This window comes from Corticium candelabrum, chromosome 1, assembly GCF_963422355.1.
Source record: "Corticium candelabrum chromosome 1, ooCorCand1.1, whole genome shotgun sequence".
Classification (NCBI taxonomy): Eukaryota; Metazoa; Porifera; class Homoscleromorpha; order Homosclerophorida; family Plakinidae; genus Corticium; species Corticium candelabrum.
In genome coordinates, this window is record NC_085085.1 from 10,615,331 (window position 1) to 10,641,369 (window position 26,039).

Consider the following 26,039-nt stretch of genomic DNA (forward strand, 5'->3'; position numbering starts at 1 on the left):
TGCGTAGGTTTTACAATCTATTGTCTCGGTTCATTGACTGCAGTGTTGTGTGTTTGGTCGTCTTGTAGTTTTTGTTTCGTGCTCATGGCGATAAGAACGACGTCGTCTAGTGGATCTACGAGAGAACCCAGAAGTCGGTGCGACTGAGATGATATGTTATCTCCGTTTAGTGTCGACGAAGGTGGATGATCACTGTCGGGGACTTTGTACTGCGTTTCAGGGTATATGTGAACAGAAGTCTGAATATGCAAAAAATCAAATTCTTTGGATTCGACATGGACTACACACTAGCAGGTAGGTAGAGTCTCTTGTACTGGTATGTACGGGATGTCCGGGACATCTATAATGTGTACCCTGCTTCTTTGTGTGGTGTACTTTCGTGTATCTTTACATGTACCATCTTTTCTTGCATGTAGATGGGTATGTGTACTGTTAGAAAATTGAGATGTATAAGGAAGAAAGGTGTACTGATGTTATATGCGTTGGCGAATTTAATTAATTAATGGGGAAAGGAAAATCTACAACTGATGGACTACAAAAGTTTGCCAATTAATACAGTCACCCTACCTCTATAACGATAACCTCTATAGCGATATTGCCTTTATTACGATAGAAGCTGCTGAAACCAAAATTTCCCGATACCGTACAATACAAAACTTTACCTCTATAACGATATTTTTATAACTATATTACCCCTATTTTGATTTCTGCCGCTAGAACGAAACGTGTCTGCAGTAGTTGTATAATGATGTTTATTGATATTAATGTGCTAAAAGTGCACACAGTACTGCGAGGCACTTAAAAATGCGAGCTGCGCATGTGCATTGCAACAAACATGGAGTTAAGTGCTGCTGCGAGAGATTCGGAAGACCCAGTAGACAACATTGACCTCCTGTAATCACTCTTCGAGATGCCCGTTGCCATATTCGAGCCGTTTCACTTTCCTATCTCAGAACTTAACTATCTAGAGACTAAAAAACAAGGAACTTCTGCAGGCAGCTGATGGAATCAAGTCTTCATTAGACAGAATGGTTACTTCTGTTCATCATCAACAAGCGACCTTGGACCAGTGGATCAATGACTAGTGTACTGTGATTAATTAGGCTAAACAGTTTGAACATTTAAATGTCACTAAGTATAGTTTAGAGTAAGAACTTGTGCACAGACAGTGGTTCAGATTGCTTTACCTCTATAACAATATTACCCTTATAACGATATGGTAGCGTGAAACAGAGATATCGTTATAGGGGTAGGGTGACTGTAGTTTTATTTTAAATTCATGAAATTACTTTATGGTAGCAGTAAGTAACTGCACACACCACAGACTACCGGTATGCATCATTCTAGATTTATCATGATGCTAGGAGATTAAATAAATTTGGTGAATGCTTGGATTTTGCTAACCATCACAGTCAGTCTGTTCTTTTCTTTCTGACCAATACTATCTCTTGGGTATTATGTATTGTCTTGAGATGTGTTATCACACTTGATCATGTGTTATCAATAATACTTGTAATCACACAGTATCATGTATTCTAGCTCTACTGTACAAGATTTGACATCAGTAGAACAGTACCTTTAGGATAATGTGATTTTTCATTGCACTGTGTGTACATGCTGTCAAGACATATTATATTTACCCTTGTCCTCATTGTCATGTGGTGTACTTTCCTTGTTTTGTTTAGTCAGTATGAAAACATGACAATGTCTTCAACTAGACAAACATATACCTATGAATTACTCACATCTTTACCAGCTTTTTGGTGTATACTTGTGCTGAAATTGTACTTTTCAAATATGAATTTTGAATTTCTGATGGTTATCAAAAGTTTTGAAATGTTAATATATTGATTTTATTGCAGATTTGGTAAAATCTGGAATATGGCATTTATATTTGTTGCATTTTGTGTATTTGTTTTTTTGTAAGCCTTCTTAATTAAATTATACAAGAAGCACAGGATTTTTATGCCTCTCTTTCTTGTTTACAAGGGAGTCTTGGCATATTTGCTGATTAGCGTGAAATTGTTGATTCATTAAATTGGTGGTCTTGTATATTCTGGAGGAACCTGCAGCTAACAAATTAAGTATTACACAGGGGTTTTCCCAGCCACGGCACTCACTCTACTTTCTAAAGTGTGTCCATTTTGTCATAACAAAAGATGGATTTATAAATGCATAGGATGGCACGTTGTAGACATTATTTTTGCTGTTGTAGGAGTGGTTATGTGTTGAACTCATGCTTTATCACGCATCATATAACATGCACAATGGGACACTGTCAACTCATACGTTGGCAATGCGCTAATCAACAGGTGGTTTTGAGAAAGTGTATTGAGCACCGGGTCCTATCGGTGATGTCAGTAAAAGGAGATCCAAAATATCTGACTACTTTGAATTGAATGAACCTAAAGAGATAGCTGAGGATAAACATTTAGAAAGTAATTAGTTTGTAATTCGAAATAGAATTTTAGTTAATGTACATGAGGAAATATAACACATCTTTTGGACTTGTTAACTTGCGTTATATATCACTGAGTCAAACGACAAAGTAAACAAGAGAGCTAATCATTATTAAGTTTTAAATCAGTATTTATGTGTGCATTGTGTTTCGTATGTGTGTGTACTATGTTTTTGTTGTCACAGACTACAAGTCCCCACAATATGAAGAGATGAATGTGCAGTTGGTCGTAGAACGATTGATAGACATTGGTTATCCTTCGGTTTGGTATACAGTTTTAACAATTATTTGTGTTATTGCTAACATTGATATTACCAACAGGAGCTGCAAGATTTGAAATATGATCACAAATTTGCTTGCCGGTACGTTGGTAGATTCTTTTGTAGTGTCAGAGATTGTATATTTGTTACACTGTTGGTTAGTATAATGGAAAGCATGACAGGCAAGCAGGTAGGCAAATTTGTGTGCATTCAAATAGACTGACATGACATTTTGATGCAAAACTGTTTAGATGAGCCAACATACTTGAGCATAAGTGTATATAGATGTGCAAAGTTATGAGTAGTGCAATGAATCTGTAGAATAACGGTAATTCTTTTCTTTATTAGTGGAATGTTTTTTGACAAAGATTTTGGCAACCTGCTTAAAGTGAGCTACATATTGTAATCTCTACTACAGTAGAAGGAAGTTTATGACTGTGCTTTGTTTTGTAGGTTGACCAGTTTGGCAACATACTTGTGTGTTATCATGGATTTGAGCTTGTACCTAGGTACGTTAGTTTATCTACTAATGGAAGATGCGGTCTGTTTGCAGTGGCTTAGCTGGGGATTATTTTGTCCTAGTATAACCCCATCTTCTTACTTTGTGATATCTCTTTACAAGATCGGGTCTACGAGATGGTCTAACCTTTCTTACTGTCCTTGTTTGGCGCTGCTTGCAGGATAAGCAAGAAACAACCTGGGCAGTCTTGACGTATACATAATTAGGGTGCCTTTTTATGTTAGTGTTGAAGTTACTGCCCAGAAACACATTTTGCATAGATACGGGTCAAGTTGAAGTTAGTTGAGGTGGTGACATTACCCTTGTGGAATGAGTGCTCCACGACAAAGGAAATCTCTGCCGTTGCATAGTGTCTGGGAAGCATTTGCTTTGCTGCTAAGCACAGAACCTGTGAAATTGAAACTGTGAAAGCGTAATATATTTCTTACTATTAATTAAGTCTATTTTATCAATATTTTGCTGTTGATTCATTGGGTACCATAACCCTGTGGCCTTTTTTCATGATTTCTACATTTATATATGGCCTTCATGATTTCGATGATATATAATATATACTATGTGGTTATGACTATGTTATGCACATATAGTAGGGAGACATAAATGACACAACTTTTAGAAGTGTTTCTCGGTCCTTTATACTGCACCCCGACCCTAGCCATTGAATTCCAACCAACACACTTGTGTGATTTTGGTTTGGAATGTTGAGACTACCAGACCTGTGAGAGTACACTTCCTGTATGGAATCGCAGCTACGCCCCTGGTTTGTTATTTTATACTAAGGCCATGCCAATTTAATGTATCATAACTGAACACTCCAGACAGGGTTGCTTGGTTGCAAGAAAAGTCGTTAAAGGTAGACATCCGACACATACTTATATCTGATACCCTCAAGGAATCACTTAGACATTACATAAGTTGCTAACAGTAGGTGTACTGTGGTACAAAGACCTGGACCACAGGCAGCATCAGGCATCGATTCTGCCAACAGTAACAGCTCACCAAAGTTATGGAACTTTTCCATTACAACCAGATGCCTCTGGTCCTAAACTATTACTATCTTGCGCAATACGTTTTAACTAAAATCAAGTCTACTTCAGACTTTAAGACCAGTGCAAGACGGTTTCAAGGGCGGTCACAATCCTGGAAATTACTACAGTAGTCTCTCTCAAGATTTGTCATGCACAGACCAGTAGAATGTATACAAATAAATACATATGCACCTCTGTGAGCAACCATCTTTGATTTACAATCAAGGCTTTTGGGGGTGGTCACAATCAGGAGGGACCACTGTATTAATATGTGGTATTTGTTTGTATAGTACGCAAGTCAGAGAGCTGTACCCAAACAAAACAGTCCAGGTAATGGTTAGTGGTTATCTGTAAACTACACTTGTCTTTCTGTCTGTTTCTGTCTTACTGTCTGTTTACAGTCTTCTGTCTGTCTGTCTGTCTGTCAAAGAACATTTATTGAAAACATCAACGCTAATACAGAAAAGGCTACATAAAATGCTAAGAATTGAAGATAAACGACCATAGCGGTCGTAGAAGAAACTCTAATGAACAGCCATCTGATGTTTGTTGCTATCATCTACAAAGTCATTACTACAAATTATTGTGTCGATCTTTCTAGCAAAAACACTACTATTGCTTCGTTGTAATGTTATTGACAGTATTCACTGCCAGTATGTTTTAAATTCAGTCAAATTCAGCTTTCCATCTTCATTATGTGATCTTAGTGAGATCTGGTGGAGAAAGTTCTATCCACTATTCCCCTAACGTCCATAATGTTCGAAAACCAAGGGAATCAAGCAAGGAGAACCTCCACCGTGTGTCTTTGCTGTACTTGTCTGTCTGTCTGTCTGTCTGTCTGTTTGCATGTTATATGGGTGTGTCTGGGTGTGGGTGTGTTTGTGCATGTGTGTGATGCTGCAAACTGTTTTTATGGGTTGCAGGCTTCAGATCATCGGTATTTTGTTTTGAACACTCTTTTCAACCTACCAGGTGCTGATTTACATGATTTATATGTTTTTGTTTATATTATTGGAATGGTAAATTAACGTTAATTCTAATAAAACACTAACAATTCCTGACTTCAGGCCTTATTAAATTTACAAGTTTTTGTATTATGGTAGAACCTTGCTAATCCAAACAGCCTCGTGCCAAGCCCTGTTCAGATTAGTGAAGTTGTTGGGATTATCAAAATGCAGAAAGCGCATAGACTTAGAGGTCTGGACCTTGCCTAGGACACCCAGACCACTGGCGCATGTACGTATGTCTGTATGTACATCTCGTGTTTGTGGTAAAGGACACAGCTTTAATGACTACATGCTTCTAAATAATGTGCCAGTCAGGATTTAAAATTTTCAGAGACACGCATTTGCTGTATACTAGATAACCGCTTGTTATAGCAACCCGGATGAGGCGGCCTAGTAGGATCTGGGTATTCAAGGTAGGGCGCTAAAGGTAATTTGGATTAGCGAGGTATGGATTAGCGAGGTGTGGATTAGCAAGGTGCGGATTAGCAAGGTGCGGATTTGTGAGGTTTTATTGTACTGATGTCTGCATGTGTTGTGTAGAAAAATGAACTGAGACTTCCTTCTATACATGTTGAGTGTCACTCATGCACACAGGCCAATCAGGTCAGCATGGGTCAAGTTGCTTTTGAAAGATTATGTGAATGCGGGCTGAGCCAAGCCAAGCTATACTCGAACGCCCCACCTCAAAGTGCCATGCCAGCACAGTTTGGCTTGCATTCACTATGTGAATGGTGACCGAGCTGAACCACAGCCGTATTGTAGTCTCAACCTCTCTTTTGTGTCATGCTTGCGTAGCCAGCCTTTTGCCGTGTCATACGTTTAGTGATACTGCACAACTAATCTTTTTGGCATACTTCACCATTTTATTGTTGTAATGGCCATTGAGAAAATACCGGGCAGCTTATAGTCGATCCATGATCAAGGGAAGGTAGCATGAGCGTTTCTAATGTACATATGACAGTACGTAGGTAGCGTGTGTAGCAAGAGACACACTTACTTACTAAGTGAGCTGGCTTGCTTCTTCTGAATGTCTTGTGAACGGGGGAGGGGTTTGAATCAGCTTGGTTTGGAAAGGAGCTTGTGTGAAAAGGCTATAAGGTGATATTCTAAACATCTGTAGTCAGGAGGTTGGATATTTTGTTCTGAGTATGCTCAAAGCCACTTATGGCATCTAAAGGGTTGACACACATTGAAAATAGACACAGTCATTGAAGGCTAAAGGAACACTGTCCATATTACGCACATACTCAAGACACGCCTTTTATTGTCCGAGATAGACAGGAACAGGAAGCTGTGAGTCAAGAAATAGAGTGCTGTGTGTTTCGCTAGGCAGTTCAGTTTACAGAGTCTGAATGTGTAGATATGGGATTGTACCAGTACTCTAGCTAGTGTTAGATGCTAAGTCGTCACGTAGTTTACTTCTACCACGATTGTTGCCTAGGTGCGACGGACATGTGAAGATTGAACCACAGTCAACGTGGGAGCATTCTTTTCAGCTTTACAGCTTCTGCGTAGAAACATTGTCATGGCCCTGGTATTACAGTTCTGCTTCCACTCGCTTGCCATTGCAGAATACGATATTTCCACCGTTGTGAACACTTACTTTTCAACAGCATTTTCACACATTTCCATGTGCATGATCTGTAAAATAAGCTATCTCTCGTGATCACTGTTTGTACGCGGCCCTAACTCGCAATATCTTACGAGTCCAAATTCTGTGTGGTAAGAATGTAGTTTGTGGTAGCGTATCACATCCTTCCAGCATTGTTGTGGCAAATTTCTCTGAGTTCAAGATTTTTATTTATACATTTTTTCAATTCGGTATCTGAGACACCAGCTGGCACACATCTGGACAGTGTTCCTTTAATTTACTGTACATAGAAGGAGTGGCCATTGAGTGAGTGAAAGAAATGTTTCATACAAACAAATTATCCAATTTTACAATTGTCGTATAGCATAGTTATGCAAATCACTGGCATAGCATCAGGGGGGAGGCTGGGGAGGCTGGGGAGGCTGTAGCTCCCAAACATTTTGGGCATGTCACTCCGATTCAAGCAGATCTATAAGTTACTAAACAGTCCACTTAATCTTAGAGTAGTACTCTCTTTGATAATACACATCATCATTTCGGTATGATATAAACAGCGTCGAGAAGTCATGGACAGGTGAAGTGTGCATTTCCATCACTTTAAGACGTTTGCTTGCTATCTGGCAATGGCAGAGTCAAAGAAGACCACATCAAATAGGCAGAAGCCTATCCATCAAGTATTTTTCAAGTAAGTTTAAGGTCGAAAACCCGATTGACCGGAGAATGAAATCTCCAGCAGCTCTGCTACCTACTAGAAACGACTTGCTTGGACTCCGTACATTCTCTACTTTGTGCGCTCAGGTTATTCTAGCTAACTAGCTAGACCTATTGCTCGCTACATACGCGAAATGCTAAAATTGGTCAATGCCAGTTTGCACTGAATTAGTATTTGAGATTCTATTGTCATCGAGATACCATTTAATTTGATGATTGCAGTGAGCCTTGAAACCTTTTTGGCACGGACTGTACCAATTTTCCACTCCTTTGCACACACTGATGGCACTCAGTCCCGCAGTTTATTTGTAACCTGAAATCGATACTCTTTACTTACATGTCTACAAACTGTGAGCAAAAAATTAAAACATAAAAAATTGGGCATGGCCTTGCAAGTACAAATGGGCGTGGTTTGCAGTTTAATTTATTCTCCCAAACTTGAGGACCACGCTACGCCAGTGTGTAGATATTCCCAGGTTTGTGTTACCACCTGCAAATATATGTATTTATCATAATTATATTGTAATGCAGTATAATGAGGTCACTGTTTGTTATTGTAGAGACATACATTATTGCTGCACTGGTGAACTACTTTGACTCTCATTCTGACTATACCAAGTTAGTTCATATTATCATTTGTATCACCGTTATTGGTATTATTGTTATTATTGGTAATTAGTAGTAGTATTAGTATTTGTACATTATTGTTATTGCTTATAACCAGCAAGGTATAACAAGTGCTGTTGGTTGCAGAGTAAAAAACGGGGTTGAATGTGGAAATGTGCTAGTGTCTTACAAAAGCATGCACCAGGATTTGAGAGCTGCCATGGACTGGGTTCACAATGAAGTAAGTTAGTTTTTGTACTGAATTGACTGCTTTTTGTATAGTAGATGACATTTTAGAATATTTAGAATAAGTATATGCAGTCTGGGCAGGTTTTGTGATACAGCTGTCTGTACATGTTCTACTCTTTATTGTAAATTTGTTGTTTGTCAACTATGGCTTGCATAACTGTACAACATTTGACAACATATTATTGTACGTATTCTGTGGTGTCAGGAATACTATCAATACCTCTTTTTGTTAGTGTTATATGTAGAAGCTATTAAAATTGAATGGCTGCTACATAACAAAACTGAGGGATTATTATTCTCTTCAAGTGATATAATGCTGTGTGGATGTTGTGATTCGTAAACAATTACTAGCTACAAGAATTTGGTGTTTACTAGTGCCACTTGTAAATTGTTGTAATGTTACAAACACTAAAGAACGTAAGACCATTGTTTTAGTACTACCTATACTTTAATTTTCGTTTATGGCTTAGAAGTGTGAAAGTTTGGAAGAGGTTTGTTGTTTATGAGGCAAGTGTTAGGTAGCTCGTGTGAATATTTACTTGGTCAAGTCAGAGATGATTCAACTTGACTTGGGGGAAAGAAGGGGATAACTCAGTTGAGTATGGTAAACTTGTGTTTTGTCTCTTTTTCATTAACTTTAATTGATGTTGATTAATGTATTAATGGTAGTTGACGAAGCATACATTTCACTTTGAAATTTATTTTATAAAGATGGTGTGGTGTATTGTGTAGGGTCATCTAAAGGCTCGTACACTGGAAAATGTGGAAAAGTATGTGGTGAAAGATGTAATGCCATCATTTGTGTTGGCTGGTAATATGTTTTATATCTGCTTTGTTTTTTGTTTGTCTTTGTAGCCTCGTCTCCCTATTCTGCTGAAGAGGTTAGATGCTGCACTTTTCTCATTTACTGAAATATCAGTTAAATTGTGTGTGTAGATTGCGTACTCATGGTCGAAAAGTTTTTCTGCTTACCAACAGCGACTACCATTATACAGATGTGAGATAGCTTTGACATACAGCCAATGCTGTTAGAGATGTACTGGTTATTGTTTATAGAGTGTGTTGTCTTACTTATTGAGTGAAGATTCTGAGCCCAGAGAAGTAATGATTGTTTATTTATCATTGTGCTATGTCAAATTGCAATAGAATGAGAAGCAACATAGCTATTTAGCTGTATCATTGACAATTTAGGCAGGGAGATAGACTTTACAGTTTACTAACAAAGTTATCAAGAGTAGGTAGGCATAGAATATTTTCATGTAAAAACAAAACATTCTGATGTCAAGCTTTACTCAGTTGTAATACTCTATAAGAAAATCTAAGAGCAAAGCAAAGGTTAGTGCAGGGAGGTGGTAATGGAGCTTAGGCAGCGAGTTAGTTTCTCTTTGTTTGCAAATGCATAACAAGGGCAAGTGTATGTAAGTATTGAGAAGTGATGTAATGTCTTGTATGCACAATGCCTCCATACACTTTAATTGAGATATAATTTGATAATTGTTGGACTTTGCTGATACATACATACATGATGATATAAAACAATGAATGAACACCAAAAACCAGTTGAAGTGCTTGTTTTGTGATGAACTGTTATTATCATTTGGTCTCTGATATCATGAAGTACTCTACCAAACATACATATTTCGAACTTAAGCCCTGTCCACACTGGCAACTGGATCGCAATCCGATAGCGATAAATCCAATCCTCATCGGGAGATGGTTTGATCATGATCAGTTGAATCCAATTAGAAATAGTTGCCGTTATCTCCAAGTGTGCTACTTGTGTAGTCGAAACATCTAACCCTCCTCACTCATCTTTGTTCTCGCTCACATTACGTTGCTGTATCAATGCTTTCCACAAGCAAAGAACCCACACGTACACATTGGTTATCAGTCACGTAATACCGAAAAGAGGCAGAAGTATCGTTTTCAAGTGCAGTGTGGACGCTCGCTAACCCGATCGGATCATGATCAACAGGATCACGATTCGATTGCAGTCCATTCTGGTCTACTGTGGACAGGGCTGTAGTAAAGCAGGGGTGTTGTTTAGTCTAGAGGTATTTGGCAGAGATTATTGATTTTGCTTTCCGTTTCTGTAGGTACAGCGTAATAGGCACATGCAAGAGTTAGTTACTCAATAATAGAATATATACTTGATCTACAAACACTCAGTTGCAAACCTCAGTTGTAAAGCTCACTTGTACACTTTTGGCAGGACTACTATTGCATGTGAGCATGCGACACACACACACACACACACACACACACACACACACACACACACACACACACACACACACACACACACACACACACACACACACATCACATCACACACGCACACTACATGAACAGAAAGCAAACATAGACTAGTCCAGCTGGCAGGTGAATAGTGACTAAGCAACATCTTTAGGCAACTAAGCTTATTAACATTTTATTTTGTCAAGGAAACTACTGGTGGCAAAGTGTGGACCAGCTATTTTGATTATGTTGTGGTGGATGCTCAGAAACCAGTGTACTTTGAAGGAGGGACAACTCTTCGACAAATAAATGAGGTTTTCAGATATGCAGCTCATATTTCCACACACACTGACTACTGTTTGCTGTATCAGACTACAGGAAAACCAGGAATGGGTGTGTTTTTAGGCAAAATACAACAAGGCTCTATCTATTCTGGAGGTTAGTAAACAGTTGGAAAATACATGTTTGCAAGCAGTGTTGGCAGTTAAAGCACAATTTTGTTCATTTGCATAAAAATTATAAAATGTACATTATGCACTTAGAAAATGTTGCTTGACTCAAAGATCGGGCAGCAGTAATTGGGCCAACTAGAACACTTGTCTAGGTACACTAGCAACTGTGTAGTAGATTGTTAGCTGGAATGTTGGACAGAGTTGAGTGAATTGCAATGGAGACAGTGCAAATTTAAAGAGTATGTGTTGGACTCCTTATGATGACTGAAGGATAACCTGTAGATACTTTCCTGGAAGATAGAGGACTAATCACTGAAGGAATATAGACTGAACACATCTGAAATCTGGATACAAATCTGAAAGAGAGTTGTTTCGCTTAATAGGCAAGCACTATTCTTGCATAGTGTTTCTCTGTTGGCTACAAAAGCACAAATGAAATGATAAAAATGCGTACAGTACAAGTCTTTGTCTGCCTGTCTGTCTGTTTGTCTGTCTGTCTGTCAATACATATATTTCAAACATCAAACTATAATACATATCAGCAAAAGGCAAAAAAGTAAAGTTTGCAAGCTACATGAAAATACACATATGTGTACACATAGCAGCTAAAAAATTGTTCTACTACCCAGCTTTCAGCCAACTAATAGCTGACAACTGGGTGGTGCTAGAGTCCAGTTTAAATTCTTTAGTTGCACAGAGTGCCAACGCTTTTCTTCTGATGGCACTGAAATTACATCTTTGCAGTTGGATTGCAAAACTTTTCCTCCAAAAATCTAAGAACTCTGGAGGATTGGGTCGACCAATTCATCTCTGCCAACTTTTGAAGAAACTTTCACGCCTTTTTGCCTCATCTTCCATAGAGCTCCAAGACCAAAGGAATCAGGGAAAGAGACGTGCCACCAGGAGTTCTCTCTTGTATCTGGGGTGCTTTCTCTCTTCTTGCCGCTTGGCTGCTGCTCCATCAATCTCAACTGACTTGGGGAAGGTATCTGAGCTCCAAGGGTGAGCTAGTGCAATATCTAATTTGACATTAGCCCCTGAAGCTGACTCAAACATCACAAGATCGGGTCTACAATCAGAGCTAGAATGAATATGTCTTGGTTCTCGCTTCAAGTGTGCGTGTACGTCTTGAAGGCAATCTCCCCAAGTAGCAGCAGTGGTGTTATTGGACCAAACTGGCCCTCCACCTGTTTTGCATGTCAGCAAGTGATAACCACTGTTGTCCAGCTGAGCGCCACATTTACATGATCCCGACCAATCAGACAGAGGAATGGGCATCCCCAGACAAAGAAGAGTCGCCAAACGAAAATTGTAAGTAGAGAGTGCAAACTCTTGATCGGTTGGTAAGGCAGACAACCAGGCACCTGCACTCTTGCCCCAGACAGATCTCAGTCATGCAGCGTCACGTGCTGTAGCAGCACTGGACAAACAATTCTCTGAATTTACTCAAGCTTGGTGTTTGGAAAGCTGAAACTGCAACTTACCAACTCCCAACAAACAATTGCTGAAAGACATGTCATCCAGGAGACATTCAGACAAACCCTACCAATTGGACCATCTGATGATTTGACAAAACTATTGATAGATGGTAATATAGATTGAAAACGAAAGGGCAATTCGACAGCTGCATGTACCCAAGACACCACAAATGCAGGGTGAGAAACAGATGCTAAAGATGTCAAGCCGAATCCTCCCATATTGAATAAGACGACTAACGGTTGACTGTGTTTGTGAATCATGAATAGTTGTGGCTGGGACCAGAAGGTCAGTCTTGGAACTTGACACTTACGTAGCAATGGGTTGGCAGCCTGGGCATCATCCAATTTCAAGAGCTGGTTACACAAGTTGGATCCAGACTGAGCCATGTCACAACAAACAGAATTAACATAAGACGATGTTCCAGTTGGAGTTCCTAGGAAGAGGCAACCTTCAAACTTGACAGGAATTTGAGCAGTGTCACGAACAACAGCAGTGGCAGACGGACTTCAGAAGATCTCACAGTTGTGATCAGCAAAATCAAGCACCAGAGCAGAGAAGCTATTCTTGAGATCATGAAATGCAGACCAAATATCTTCTGATGAACCCAATAGGAATACATCATCCAGATAAGCAAGGAGATGAATCCTAGGATGGTACTTTGCAATTCCTTCAAAACTGGGTGAATTGCTGTAGCGGAAAGAGCAGGGCTCAAGGTATCTCCTTGGTGGACCCCTTCCTCTGATGAAATGAATACTGACGATATGCCTTGCATGAAAATCGGGAGCTTGGAGACCCATACATCTGGAAAACATGACTTGATAGCTCAGGAAAAAATGCTGACAAATTCTGAATTAAACGATGTCTGCTAGCAGAATTGAATGCATTTTTGTGTCAGTTTTATTGCTATCCATTCTGTCTGTCTGTCTGTCTGTCTGTCTCTGTCTGTCTGTCTGTCTGTCTGTCCAATACATATATCTTCAACATTGAAATCTACATACAACACAACTAAGCAAGTCTGCTGTCCTAATCGCACATAACCTCTATCTATCTGTCTGTCTGTTTGTTCCCGGATACCTACGACTCGGTTTGCATGCCGGAACTATAGTCATCTTGAGCTAAGGCTGTTGTCTCATAAGAATGTGCTAGAATGGTCTTGAGAGGGAGGTGCAACCATCGTCACCCTCTTGAACTTCTCAGAAGTTATGCCCCTGGTTTTCAGTCTTCTTGGTGCCCTGAATTCAAAGCTCCTTGTTATGTAACATGGCACACCAGGTGGCCAAGTTGGAAAGTGGATTGTCCTCAATAGAATTGTCTTATACTGATCCCTATCGACTTTGATGTGCAATGTGGGAGATTGTGGTTTCAGTTGACGTAGTGTGCAATTGTTGTTTAGTGTTAGGATGCTACTAGTTGCCGTGTAGTAGCTGGTAACTTGGGTCATGGACTCAAAGTCTAGATTTGTAATCTGCGCCATGGCTAGTGGCTATGTTGCCAAGAGCTGCAGTTGCGTTCATGCAGGAACATAATATTGTCTGGCCTGTGCATGTCTCAATGTATAAGTCGTTGGAATAACTAGCAAACTAATATCAATAGCAAACCAAGCATTTCTAAACACGACGACAAACAGAAACAAATCAAAAGCCTCTTTATCAGTAAGACAGTGAGTGAGTCATTATCCCACCAGCACAGTAACACACCATATCACATGTGTCTCTATGTGAGTGTTATAAATCAGTGCACCTATACCTCGGGGTACTGTGCATATAGTACGTATGAGGCCTATGTATCAGCTGATCCCGTGATGTTGCCGTGACGATGATTGTAATCATGCGCATTGCTAGTACCAGTGTGGCATCTGAAGTTTCATTCTTTGGCATTATCATGGCTGCATGTCATAAATCCTACACTGTAGAGTTTAGCGACAAGTTCTGGCTAGCCTCGATGCTAGAGGTGGCCATGTATCACAGACTGCAAAGCTTCATGGTTTGCATCGAAAGCTAATTCAACGATGAGACCAACAAAGAAGAACTGAAAGAAATCTCAGATGCAAAAGATTTTCCGGCTAGGAAGCGCAGAAGACTAGTCTGCCATGCTCCTGATGGTTTGTCAGCTGCCCGATTTCCAGAACAATTTGTTTGAGTTGATTCAAACTTGTCGTGATACAGAGCACGTCACAGTTGATGGAAGAGCTGTGAAAACAAGGCATTGAAACTGTACCAAGAAAGTTATGAAGAAAGTCTGGAAGGCAAGTTCTTTGCATCAAATGGCTGGCTTGATTGGTTTCTGAAACAGCACAAGCTTTCCACCCGAGTTATCATTATGCAAGGGCAAAAGATTCCTTCTAATTCCATCGAGCAAGCAAAGTTGTTTTTGGATGAGTGCAAAAATATCTATCATTGGAAACGTAGATGAAACACCCAAGTGGTTCGACATGCCCTCCAAGCGCACAATAGATTTCTGCGAAGTTAAAGCAGTCAGATCGAAAACAACCAGAAAAGAGAAACTATGTTACATAGTGGTACTAGCAGGTCTTATCGACAGCACAAAACTACCTCCAATGATAATTTTTAAAAGACTAAAAAGATGTCCAAAGGAGAATTTCCCTGCAGTGTGGTTATTCAGGTCTCAACAGGTGGATCCATGACAAGGGAACCATTTCTAGTCTGGCTTGCTCAAGTCTGGAGAAAGAGTCCGAATTCTCTGTTTCAAGCTCCTGCGATGATCATGTACGACAGGCATTGTAGTCATCTTCAGAAACCAGTGTTGTCTGTTCACCGCTGTGCTCATTCCAGCAGGTATGACAGCTCTTTTGCAACCCCGTGATGTACACTGGAACAAACCCTTTATTAAAGCTGAAATGAGACGCAAGTGGCAGATCCAAGTGGCACGAGTTGCTTTACGGAAAGTGGCTGAAGGAAATCTGCCAGCCACCTTCAAGTAGCACAATGGGTTGACGACTGCTGGAAGCCAATAGATAGAGAAATCTTATCGCTAAATCATTTGTTGGGTGTGGCATCGTTAATTGTGGTGTACAACCGGAAAATTCTATGTTACACTCTTAATTACATCAGCTTTTACAGAAGGGCTTCCCACCTGAAGATAAGTGCAGTTCCAGCGGCGGCGATGATGACGACAATGACGATGCCGACATTATTGATTAAGACAATGACATGACCACTTACTAGTGACTTTAAGAAAACGCTATTTAACATAGAGTAGTACGTTTGACGTGTCAGCTTTACCATAGTTCTACTTAATCCAGCAGTCAATCATACGAATTTGGGTTGGTCACTTAGGTGCATGCACTTGTATCTCTATCAACTTGCCCTATTCCTGAAAAAGCCCAATTTCACATATAAGGACATGCACTTTTATGCACGATAATACGGTACACATATACACGTATTCAACATCACAAATGATATAGGGTTTCTGTCTAGTTGTCCATCAGTTGCTTTCTGTCTGATAGTGTACATGCATCTGCTCATATAGTATGAACTGCCATGTCAGGATGAACAACAACTTGAGGAGTAGCTTGCGGTTGGAATAATGTTTCTAAGCAAATCATCGGTCACTTTATCTGTACCACTTTTATGTAAGACTTGGATTTGCATAGGTCGAAGTAGTACACTACTATGCAGTGGGTAGACCTTAGTTTATGCAGTTTTCAAAAAACCTTGTGTGTCTGTGTTTGCAATGGTAGACTGTATTTAGTTATTCCGTATGGCTGTGTTTAGTTATTATTTATGGTTTGATGTGTATAGATGTTTTTCTGTTGTTCTTTTGTCTTGCAAATGGTGTACTGTACTGCTATTTGATGCTGTAGTTTTTTTGTGTACTTTAGGAGATTCAGAGACATTTTGTGAAATGATTGGTGCCGTGGGAGAAGTGCTATAATATTATGTTCTTGCTAAACAGAACATCTTGTAAGTCACTTATTATTATAGGATGTTCTATATATTGGTGATCACATATTTGGAGACATTCTGAAGTCAAAGAAGCAGCATGGTTGGAGGTTTGTTATGATACACATTTCTGTGTTGTATTTTGCAATTGAAACCAACCTTGAATATAAGATGCTTTAATGTTATTGGCTTCAGTTCTTTACATCTTAAAGGCTTAGTAGCTGCTTTCACTAGAGCTTGTGATATCCATGTGTTGATAGACATGCAATGCGAAAAACACTAGTGCTGATTCAAGATAGAGTTTTGAAGAAGGAATGACACGATCACTGCAGAAGACAATGAAATGAGAATGTAGTAGCAGATGATGAGTGATTTTGGCTTAGGCAACAGTACAGCAGGCTTAGAAGTACTGTGCAGTAGTATAAACTATTGCTCTCCTAGACAAACTAGCATGATTGAGGCTACTTACATCATTTCCAGATCAAATTCACAAGTAGTTGCTTTAATTTCATTCTAGCTGAGACTGTGGAAAACTCCACACCAGTTACCGTGATGGCATCAACTGACTCTACTTCAGTGACACAGACGTTTACAGAATGACGCAACTTTGGTAACAGACACTGTCAGTTGGTCGCTTTGGCGCATTATTATATTGGTTATGTCAGATCAAATGTGCTGGTAGTCACTTTAAGTTGCATCTTATATGTCAATTCAAATTTGTTAGAAGTCATACCAAAATTGGCCGTCAGTAGTCAAATCAATTTGGCATGACATTAAATCAAGTTCCTTGCTTTAACACTTCAAATTCACAATATATATCAAACAACTTTGTTCTCCTATCACTTCAATTTATGAGATGTCAATTCAAGCTTTCACATAAACCAGTTTGCATGCATTTCATATTCATAGCAATAAGTGGTTGGACTTTGTCAATTCACCCTTCATTCTCACCTAAGATGTTTGCATACAACAATGATGATGACGGCACTAGGTACTTGTTGCACAATGACATCCTAGGTGAGAATGAAGGGTGGATTGGCAGAGTCGAGCTACTTATGTAGTGAATATGAACTGTATGCACACTGAGGTCTGTGAAAGTTTGAACTGACATCTTACGAATTTGAAGTGATGGAGAACCAATTGGTTTTGATATAGTAGTGGGAATTGGAAAGAACTTGAATTTAGTTTGCTATAATGCCAAATTGATATGGCTGCTGTACTAACAAATTTGAATTGACGTCGACGAGATGGAACTTGAAGTGACAAAAGCACGTTTGATCTGACATGACGTTGAACTGAATACTTTGGAATTTGATCTGGAAATGGTGTAGTGCAATGATGCTGTCATTGAGTAAAAGTCAATTTTGAATACTCCAGTGGCATTGCTACGCATTGACCACAGCCTCCCTATTATTAGTAGATGTGGCCTCTTAGATGATAGAAAAGGTCTCATGAACATTAAACCCTAGCAACTGGTCTCCATAATTTTGAAGGTCCAGCGACATCCTTGAATAGTCAACAGAGAGAGACTGATCGACAAAAACAGAATAACTGAACACAATCTTACAACACTGTACTTAGAGTTATGTACATATTAGTGGTGTATGTGAAGTGTACAAAACGAGTTAATTTAGATTGTAGCTATTGGTTGTCTTTGGGAGAGTAATGACATTTTGATACATTATTGAGAAAATAAGGTGGTAATATGTAAAAAGTTCAATTTGTTGCATTGGGACAAACAAAATCAATTGTTTTACATGATTTTGTTAGGCTATGCATTCTTACCTCCTTCATGTGCGCTTATCCAGAGCCATGTGAATGGCAACAGCAAAAGTAGAGATTGAATAAGGCTAACACACAGCCTTGCCGAACACCATTGGTGACAGGGAACTTGTCTGATACCTTCCCTTAAGCCTTTACTGCAGCCCTGGAATTCTCGTGCAGGGCACGAATAATGGCCAGCAACTTGGGAGGCAATTGATATGAATAGTGAAGGATGTGCCAAAGAGCTTCATGGTTGACCAAATCATATGCCTTTTTTAAATCAATAAAACAAGCATAGATGGGATGATGATATTCTTGTGCTCTCCATCAATAGCCAAAGAGAAAAAAGTTGGTCGGCACAGCCTCTACTACAATGGAAACCACACTGGCTTTTATAGAGAAGTTGTTCTGCTCTGGGCTTGAGTTTATTTAGGATAGGTTTGGCAAACACCTTACCAGGTATGTTTAAAAGGACAATACCACTGTAGTTGTCACAGATGGTACAGCTTCCTTGTTTGTGCAGGGACACAAGAAGTTGACTTTGCCAGTCCACCGGAACTAATTCTGTCGCCCAATGACATCAAAGATAGATTTTATCCAATGAATAGTCACATCCTCACCTAAACTGAGCATCTCTAAGGAGATTCCATCTACACCAGATGCTTTTCCCCATCTTAACTGGGAGATGGCTGATTTGATCTCCTCTTCAGAAAGGGTAATAGGCAACTCGTTGTTTGACGGAGATGAGGTGGACAAGGAAGACACAATGGGAATGTCATACTACGATACGCAAGATAGCCAAACAGCAAAGGATCTCATCGATTCTCTTACAACGTTGTCTCCATTTTCTTGGGCATCTCTCAAGGATGTCCAATGATTGCTTACCCAAGCAGCTTCTTGTGTCTGCTCCTGTTGGCTGCAAGCGCAATGTTGGTGGACAGAAGTGTCGTTGGAATGATGTTGTGTCTGGTGACCTCAAACAGTGTAACTTGTTGGAATCCTGGATGGAGAAAAGCTGAAGAGCGCAACTCTTGGCACTCCATCATCAAACATAGTGCAGGTCATTTCAACAAGAAAGCAGAAGGCAAAGAGAAGTGCCTCGGGGATGGCAGAGAACGATTGTGTGAACAACGACTCATAGAAGCTGTGAGTCTTCTACACTGTACCCACCCTGGCTGCTCATTTCAGACATTTAACAAGGCAGGCTTGATTAGTCAACAACGTTGTCATTCTACCACTTCAAGGATTCCATGTCAGTTTTGTCATTAGACTTTCAAACAACAAGGACTTTATAGTCACCAGCTTTTTTGTCGTGACAGACCTGGAGCAGTATAGACTTGATGTTTTTGGCCTGCATCTCCTGTACTCTCATGGTGATCATGGAGCACAAGCAGTAAATGGATGGATGGATGGATGGATGGTGTGTGTGTGTGTGTGTGTGTGTGTGTGTGTGTGTGTGTGTGTGTGTGTGTGTGTTTGTGTGCGTGCGTGCATGTGTGTGCGTGTGTGTGCATGTGTGTGTGTGTGTGTGTGTGTGTGTGTGTGTGTGAATATTTGAAGTCCGGAAATAGGATGTAAGGGTGTACAGGTTAGTCTTGTGAAGCTAAATTACAGTATAGTTATGCGTCGGTGACTTGTAACTTTTCGTGACAGTGCTGATAGCCAAGGTCTTCCATTAAGATCATTTATATTTGAAACACTTTTGTATCTATATGTAGATAATTTGGTTTATACATGCAAGATATAGTTGTGCTTTCTGTTAGCTGTTGCTTAGATGTTAAAATTAATGACAGTAGGTGTCACACAAGCTAGTATGAGAACAGATTGTTGACTGTTGACTTCCTCTGTTAGTCTTATATAGCTATTATTAGATATCATTGGTACTTTTCACTGTCTAACTGCGAACTGATTTGGCTAGGACATATCTTGTTGTGAGAGAGCTGGAAGAAGATCTTGGAGTGCTGACAGATGGAAGAGGTATTTAATCAGTTGCAAGGACAAAAGGTTTTGTCTGAGAAGACAGTAATGTACACCTAAAGTGTATGTAACTGAGTGGATGATTATGATTTGTTGGTTTCCTAATTTGTGTGTTATTGCCAGACACCTGTTATGTTACAGGGAATATGTAGCCTCGTCCCCAGACTCATGTGAGCCTGGCAGTGTCCGGTTCTGTATGACACTTTCAGCCTCCCCAAAAGTGTCATATGGGAACCGGACACTGCCAGACTCACGTGAGTCTGAGGACGCGGCTAGAAATATGGTGTTCCTGGTTTAGAGCAGTTCTCAAGTACTTTCTGGTTATGACTTCTCAGTCACTTAGTGTAATTCCATGATTACAAACTGGGCAAAATGAAGCTGTGTTGGTTAGGCCAGGTGCTTATTATATTTATTCTCATTTTGTTTATGCTATAAGATAAGAAATGGTGCTATGCAGACAGATGCAACACTTAGCTAGATTTGGTGTAATTCAGAGGCAATGTATATATAAGCTTTCCTTGTACTATTGTCAGTGGGCATTTTCACAATAGCCGTTGTACTTATTTGAGGAGCTGGTTTTGCAAGACTGCTTGATTTGTCTTGAGTGTAACTTCTTGTCATGCACTTTACACTACTTTATTTCAACGTAGAATTAGCACACTGACTAATTAATCGTAGTAAAACTGATCTTGTATTGGGCAGAATGTGATCCTATTGGTGGTAATTTGATCAGAGGTAGTTTCTACAAAAATGCTCTGTGCTTTGAAAACTATAAATTTAGTATGTTTAGTTGTCAACCTATTTAGAAAGTAAAGCATCTATTTCCGTGACTGTTAAACTCGCTGCTTTGGTTCAGTTGTTGGAAAAATTTTGCTTTTCATTGTAGCTTCATGTGATGTACAGATTGCTTGTGGGTGAGATAATTACACCACATTGTCAAGTTATGGGGTTTTATGATTTGACACTTAACCTAGTGCCAATAGGGTTGTAATTGTACGCCACAGTAACTTCCTTCTGTGTTTATCTCCTGCATAGATCATTAGTTCATTACAGAGACTGACCAAGAGATCTCAGCTGCTGACTGGATGGTTATTATCTTGGTTTAGTAACCAGAATCTCTAGGTGGCAATAAGGTAAAAAGCACTGTCTGGTTTTACTGGGGCTCTAGTCTCAGTGGGGTAGTAATTTTGGGTACATACTATACTAATTGAGTCAAGTCAAAGCTTCCAACTATGATGTCATTGTAATTAGCAGCACACTATACACCTGGTAGTCTTGCGTGTGGTTTCTTAGTACTGTAAGTGCAAGATTGGGCATGACCTGTAGTCTCCAAGTGGTGCTACTTGGAGCCATTTAGATATTGCATGCTTGTGGGTGCTTGTCTTTAAGTTACTTGTGGGTGCTTGCCTATAAGTGCCAGTAGGTGTGCAGCAGCTGTTCCCTTAGCAGCCAAGGGTTTAGCAAATTCTAACCTGATGATTGATGCAGGGTTGTTTTAACTTATTTGAGGTCAGACCAGCACTTGCAAGCATGCTGGCTCAGTTTACACGCCCAAGTTGGGTTAGTCTATTTTCCTTGTGTGAAAGTAGACCAGAGCCATACTGGAAGTCATGTTGGGCTACCTAGCTCCACTAATCTTTCCACTGGGCTGGCTCAATTCAGTGAATGCTAGCCAATCTACCATGAAGGCTACTCATGCCTAGTGTTATGACCTGATCAAAACATGAAACTGTTTAGCTCATTGATTTATGAGGCTAAGACAGCATACAGGTTCAAATAGAAGGAACAGCAAGCTTAAGCCTGTGAAATTGTTTGCTGCATGGCTCTTTTCAACACCATTCCAATTTTTGCATTTGATTTTTGTAACGAGAAGAAATGCAAGCAATATGTTGCCAATCTAAGATTGACATAGTATGAACATTTGTACAATACATGTGAAATCTGCCAGAAAACGCAATCACTGGCTGACCTGGCTTGCTGTCTACTAGTAGCAGCATTGTGTGAACAGAGTTTGCCTTGGTGTTTGGCTTAGGGCTGGTTTGGCTCAGTTTGTAACCATGCTATTGTGAACGTAGTATTAGTTTGCAATAGCTACAATCCAGAGAACTAAATTACACCTCTAGAAGCTGAAACTAGAATTCTATTTGTAATGAAGTACATAAGGTACACTTATTGGGTGCATATCTCTCAATTTGCATGGTGAAAGTGACTAATTTCACTATAGATTGCAGGACGTCTGTATAACTTGACTGCATGGTACAAATCATGCAGTACATAGGTTTCAATGACTGGTATATTCAGTCTCAGTACTAGTACAGTTAGCTGAGGACATTGCTGTAATATTACAGACAGTTAGTTCTCTAGATGTGGAGTGTGGCACAGCAGATGGCTTATGAGTTTTGATATTTAGCTTTAGTGTGTGTACACAATAATCACTGTTTGTGATTTTCTGTTGCCAGGTGCTTGAAGTGTACTCTACTAAATTAGGAAACTGTGATTTGTCGGGTCATAAAGTATCTGAGTTGGCAAGACAAGTCGTGTTTTAATACACTGATATGCTACTCTAACTCAATAGGACTTATGAAACGGTTATTTGTACTGCAGGATGCTGATGATTACTTATTAAAAGGAAATAGGGTGACCTTTATTTGATAATAGGAACTTTATCTTGGTAACTAAAGACAAATGCTTTTATTAGCTGTTTATGTTATGGCAACCACCTGTAGATAATAAGTGAATGTCATTAATTAAAACACCGTAACAACTAGTCATGCTTGTTCCACTACACTTTTAACTTGCAAGGTAGTAAATGATTTTTTTGTGTCTCATTCTCTATTATATTCTAAAGGGTAACTCAGTGTTTAGTTTGCAAACACTGATACAACATATTATGTTACAAGATAAACTCACGAACAAACTGGAACTTAATATATTTACCTTTATTTTCAGATTTGTATAACCAGTTAGCTCTCGTCGAAGATGAGCTGGAGGATGTTTATAGGTTCATTGGATGGTGTTATGTGCGATGTTGGTTTTGAGCATATGTGTTTACTCTTCTAGAGACTTGGATTCACACCATGAAATCTGCCCCAATATTACATCGTACTTGCGTAGAATGAAAGTAATGAAATTTGTAGCTGTGGATGATACGTATCGCATTTGGTTATTTCACATGTGAGTAGGAGCTGGTATTTTCTATTGATCAAAGACAATCCACCAAACTTGGGAGCATATTTCGTAGTGGTAAGATTTGTGATTTCTAGCACTCAAGGTACAGTTGGGTAGCACATAGGAGAAAGTGCATGGTCACATTAGACAGGTGGTCTCTGAAATGTAGTTATCTTGAACATATTCTATGTTACGTTTGAAGTATTTTGGACTGTATGTTGACTGGAACAAAACGGTGCCTTTGATGCACTATTATAACGCACTAGCAAATATTTCTTTTATATAAAACTTATTCAAGTATAGTATTTTTTAATGTCCACTCTATTCAATGGAGACATAATCACTAATGCCAACCCACCTTGAAGGGTGTGGGACCACTCCTGTAGGCATCACTTATGTAGAGTGACCACCCTGATTATTATGTTTGCTTTGCAATTTGTAGGTAGGACCTCAAAGTAGTAAGTGCCTTACATTATCACAGCTCTGATGCACACCTGTCTGATAGTGCATTGTGCTGGGGAGCAAGTACATCTAACTAATTGTTTTGTGGCATTGTATGTAACAAGAACATTAGTACTTTCCACTTGAATCAGATACAAAACAGTTGCATGTATATGGCAGTTTCCATCATATTCATAGCTACTAAGAGCAGGCTGCTGTAGTGAGAGGGAAACCTCTAAGTGTTGATGCCTTAGCATAGATTTGCTTACACTTGTTCTGGAATGAGAACTCTGGAATATGAACTACCCAGCTGTTGAAGTGTCTACAATGTTGTCAACAGAAGACTCATGCAAACTTTGGTTTGTCATTAAGCTAATAGAAACCTAACTCTTATTAGTTTAGTGGGGAATTGGCAGACATAAAGCTGCATGTACATGTAGCATGTGAATTTTGCTCAAGGCAATGTAAAATATGCAGAGGGATGATGAGTATGTGATACAAGAAGTATGCATATGAAAGACTGCTGAATCTAGCAAGACTGGGTTTCATTTATTGTTTATTTGGTCAGAAAAGGCAGCTTTTAGTTTGAAAATTTTGGGATGGTCAAAACTGCTAGAGATTGTTTTGTTATTCATGCTTAGTTTGTACCTCTTTTAGATAGAACTGAAAGCACACGAGACTGCCTCTGCACTGAAACTTGCATGTAGGCAGCAGGGTTTTGTGATCTGCTATGATTGTGCAGTCTTGCAGTAGCAATGTCTATTATGATTTAATTCAGAGGAGGGGTTTACATGTATATACACAGTTCACTCTACTTCTAAATTGCAAGAATTTAGGGTTGAGGGTAACTACAGTAGAGAGTTAGTGAAGACAAGGGTTTATGCTATGTATTATGGACACAAAAAATGTCACTTGGTATATGCTATAGAGGTAGAATTCTTTGCAGTCATTTTACTATATAGTAGGCATCGAGTCAGTAACTGTTGTCAGGTGCATTGATGACATTCTTTACACTAGACTGTTCTATTCAGATTGAAAAAATGTCTAATTCTAAGGTTTGGCATGTATAAACATTTAATAGTTGATTTTATTTTTAAAAGTTTATGACAGTATAAAGAAACTTGAAAATTGAGATTAATTACAATTGGATGAATCAAAGTGGACAATCTGGAGCCCAAAACAGAATTTACTAAACCATTGATGTACTATGAAGACTAGTAGTGCATTTTGGTGTCACGGTTAGTTGAATGCAATGTCTGACTTTTTGAAATATCATATAAATGATTATCTATAGTTGAAAGCATATAATGTGAGACAGCCAGTTGAAAATGGGTTCTTTGACGTGATTGCCTCTATACGTTGAAAATAGGTACCAGAGAACTGATGCATATTTCTACATTGGCTAATATTGATATCGGATAACTTGCTTTTAGAAACATTTGCAAACAGTGAATATAAGTTGCATTTTAATTGTACAGATACCATTTTTACTAGGAACACGTCAGACTTTTTTTGCGATGCAGGCCATGCGCTATGCAGACCTCTACTCTAGCTCTCCTCTCAATTTGATCAACTATCCGTTCAGCTATTTCTTTAGGGCCAAAGCACAGTTGGTTGGTCTCTGTCAATTTCCCTTTCACGTACATTGTTGTCATATTCTGGTGCTGTGTTTAAGATGCCTCATGAAACTGTCGTTGAACATGAACACCACTCGATGCAAGACTTGCTGACTGCTAATGAGGACGTGGGAAAAGCTGCAAGTCCACCGAGAGAGAACGACTACAAACCACCTACTAGCACACCTGACACAAGCAGAAAAGCTAAGTTGCTCCACTATCAGTCATTTACTCATGATATGGATGATGAGGAGAATCAGTTTACAAGAATGGCAAGTCTTGATGAATTTGATGGTGATGTCACACAGACGTCATGAATACCACAGATCTCCTGCCTGAAATTTTATCTAGCCATAGATATGTGCTTGGGATTATGTATGCTTTAATTAAGTAGATAGACTTGCTATTCTTGCTAGAACTGTTTAGCTGTCAACCTGATGACCAACAACATCGTTTAAGTTGCGGGTGCTTGGCTAACATTTTTCTTATTTGTGGTCACGTGACCTTTGCTACCAAACTCACCTCACCTTTGCGTTTATTCAAGCAAGGAAATATTTATTGGTTAGAAA

At 39.3% G+C, this 26,039-nt stretch overlaps 1 protein-coding gene across 5 annotated transcripts; it reads left to right on the forward strand.

Moving 5' to 3' along the window:
• Positions 1–13: 13 nt before the first annotated feature.
• Positions 14–26,039, forward strand: LOC134197549 (cytosolic purine 5'-nucleotidase-like). 5 transcript variants are annotated; one of them, XR_009972672.1, is made up of 24 exons: positions 14–137; positions 221–294; positions 2,644–2,720; positions 2,780–2,820; positions 3,067–3,106; positions 3,172–3,227; positions 4,557–4,596; positions 5,190–5,238; positions 8,136–8,193; positions 8,329–8,422; positions 9,163–9,216; positions 9,286–9,311; positions 9,367–9,427; positions 9,487–9,531; positions 10,875–10,982; positions 11,040–11,106; positions 16,444–16,487; positions 16,547–16,614; positions 20,187–20,245; positions 23,195–23,246; positions 23,306–23,366; positions 23,428–23,488; positions 25,378–25,467; positions 25,530–25,671. XR_009972672.1 is itself a non-coding variant. In XM_062666898.1 (24 exons), the coding sequence occupies exons 1-24, from the start codon at positions 85–87 to the stop codon at positions 25,785–25,787; spliced, it is 1,665 nt and encodes a 554-aa protein (XP_062522882.1). In that variant the 5' UTR covers positions 14–84; the 3' UTR covers positions 25,788–26,039. The 5 variants fall into 5 exon arrangements, 4 of the variants coding, with proteins under 4 accessions (XP_062522882.1, XP_062522898.1, XP_062522903.1 ...); XM_062666898.1 differs by having other exon boundaries at positions 25,349–25,467; positions 25,530–26,039; XM_062666906.1 differs by lacking the exons at positions 14–137; positions 221–294 and having other exon boundaries at positions 2,709–2,725; positions 25,349–25,467; positions 25,530–26,039.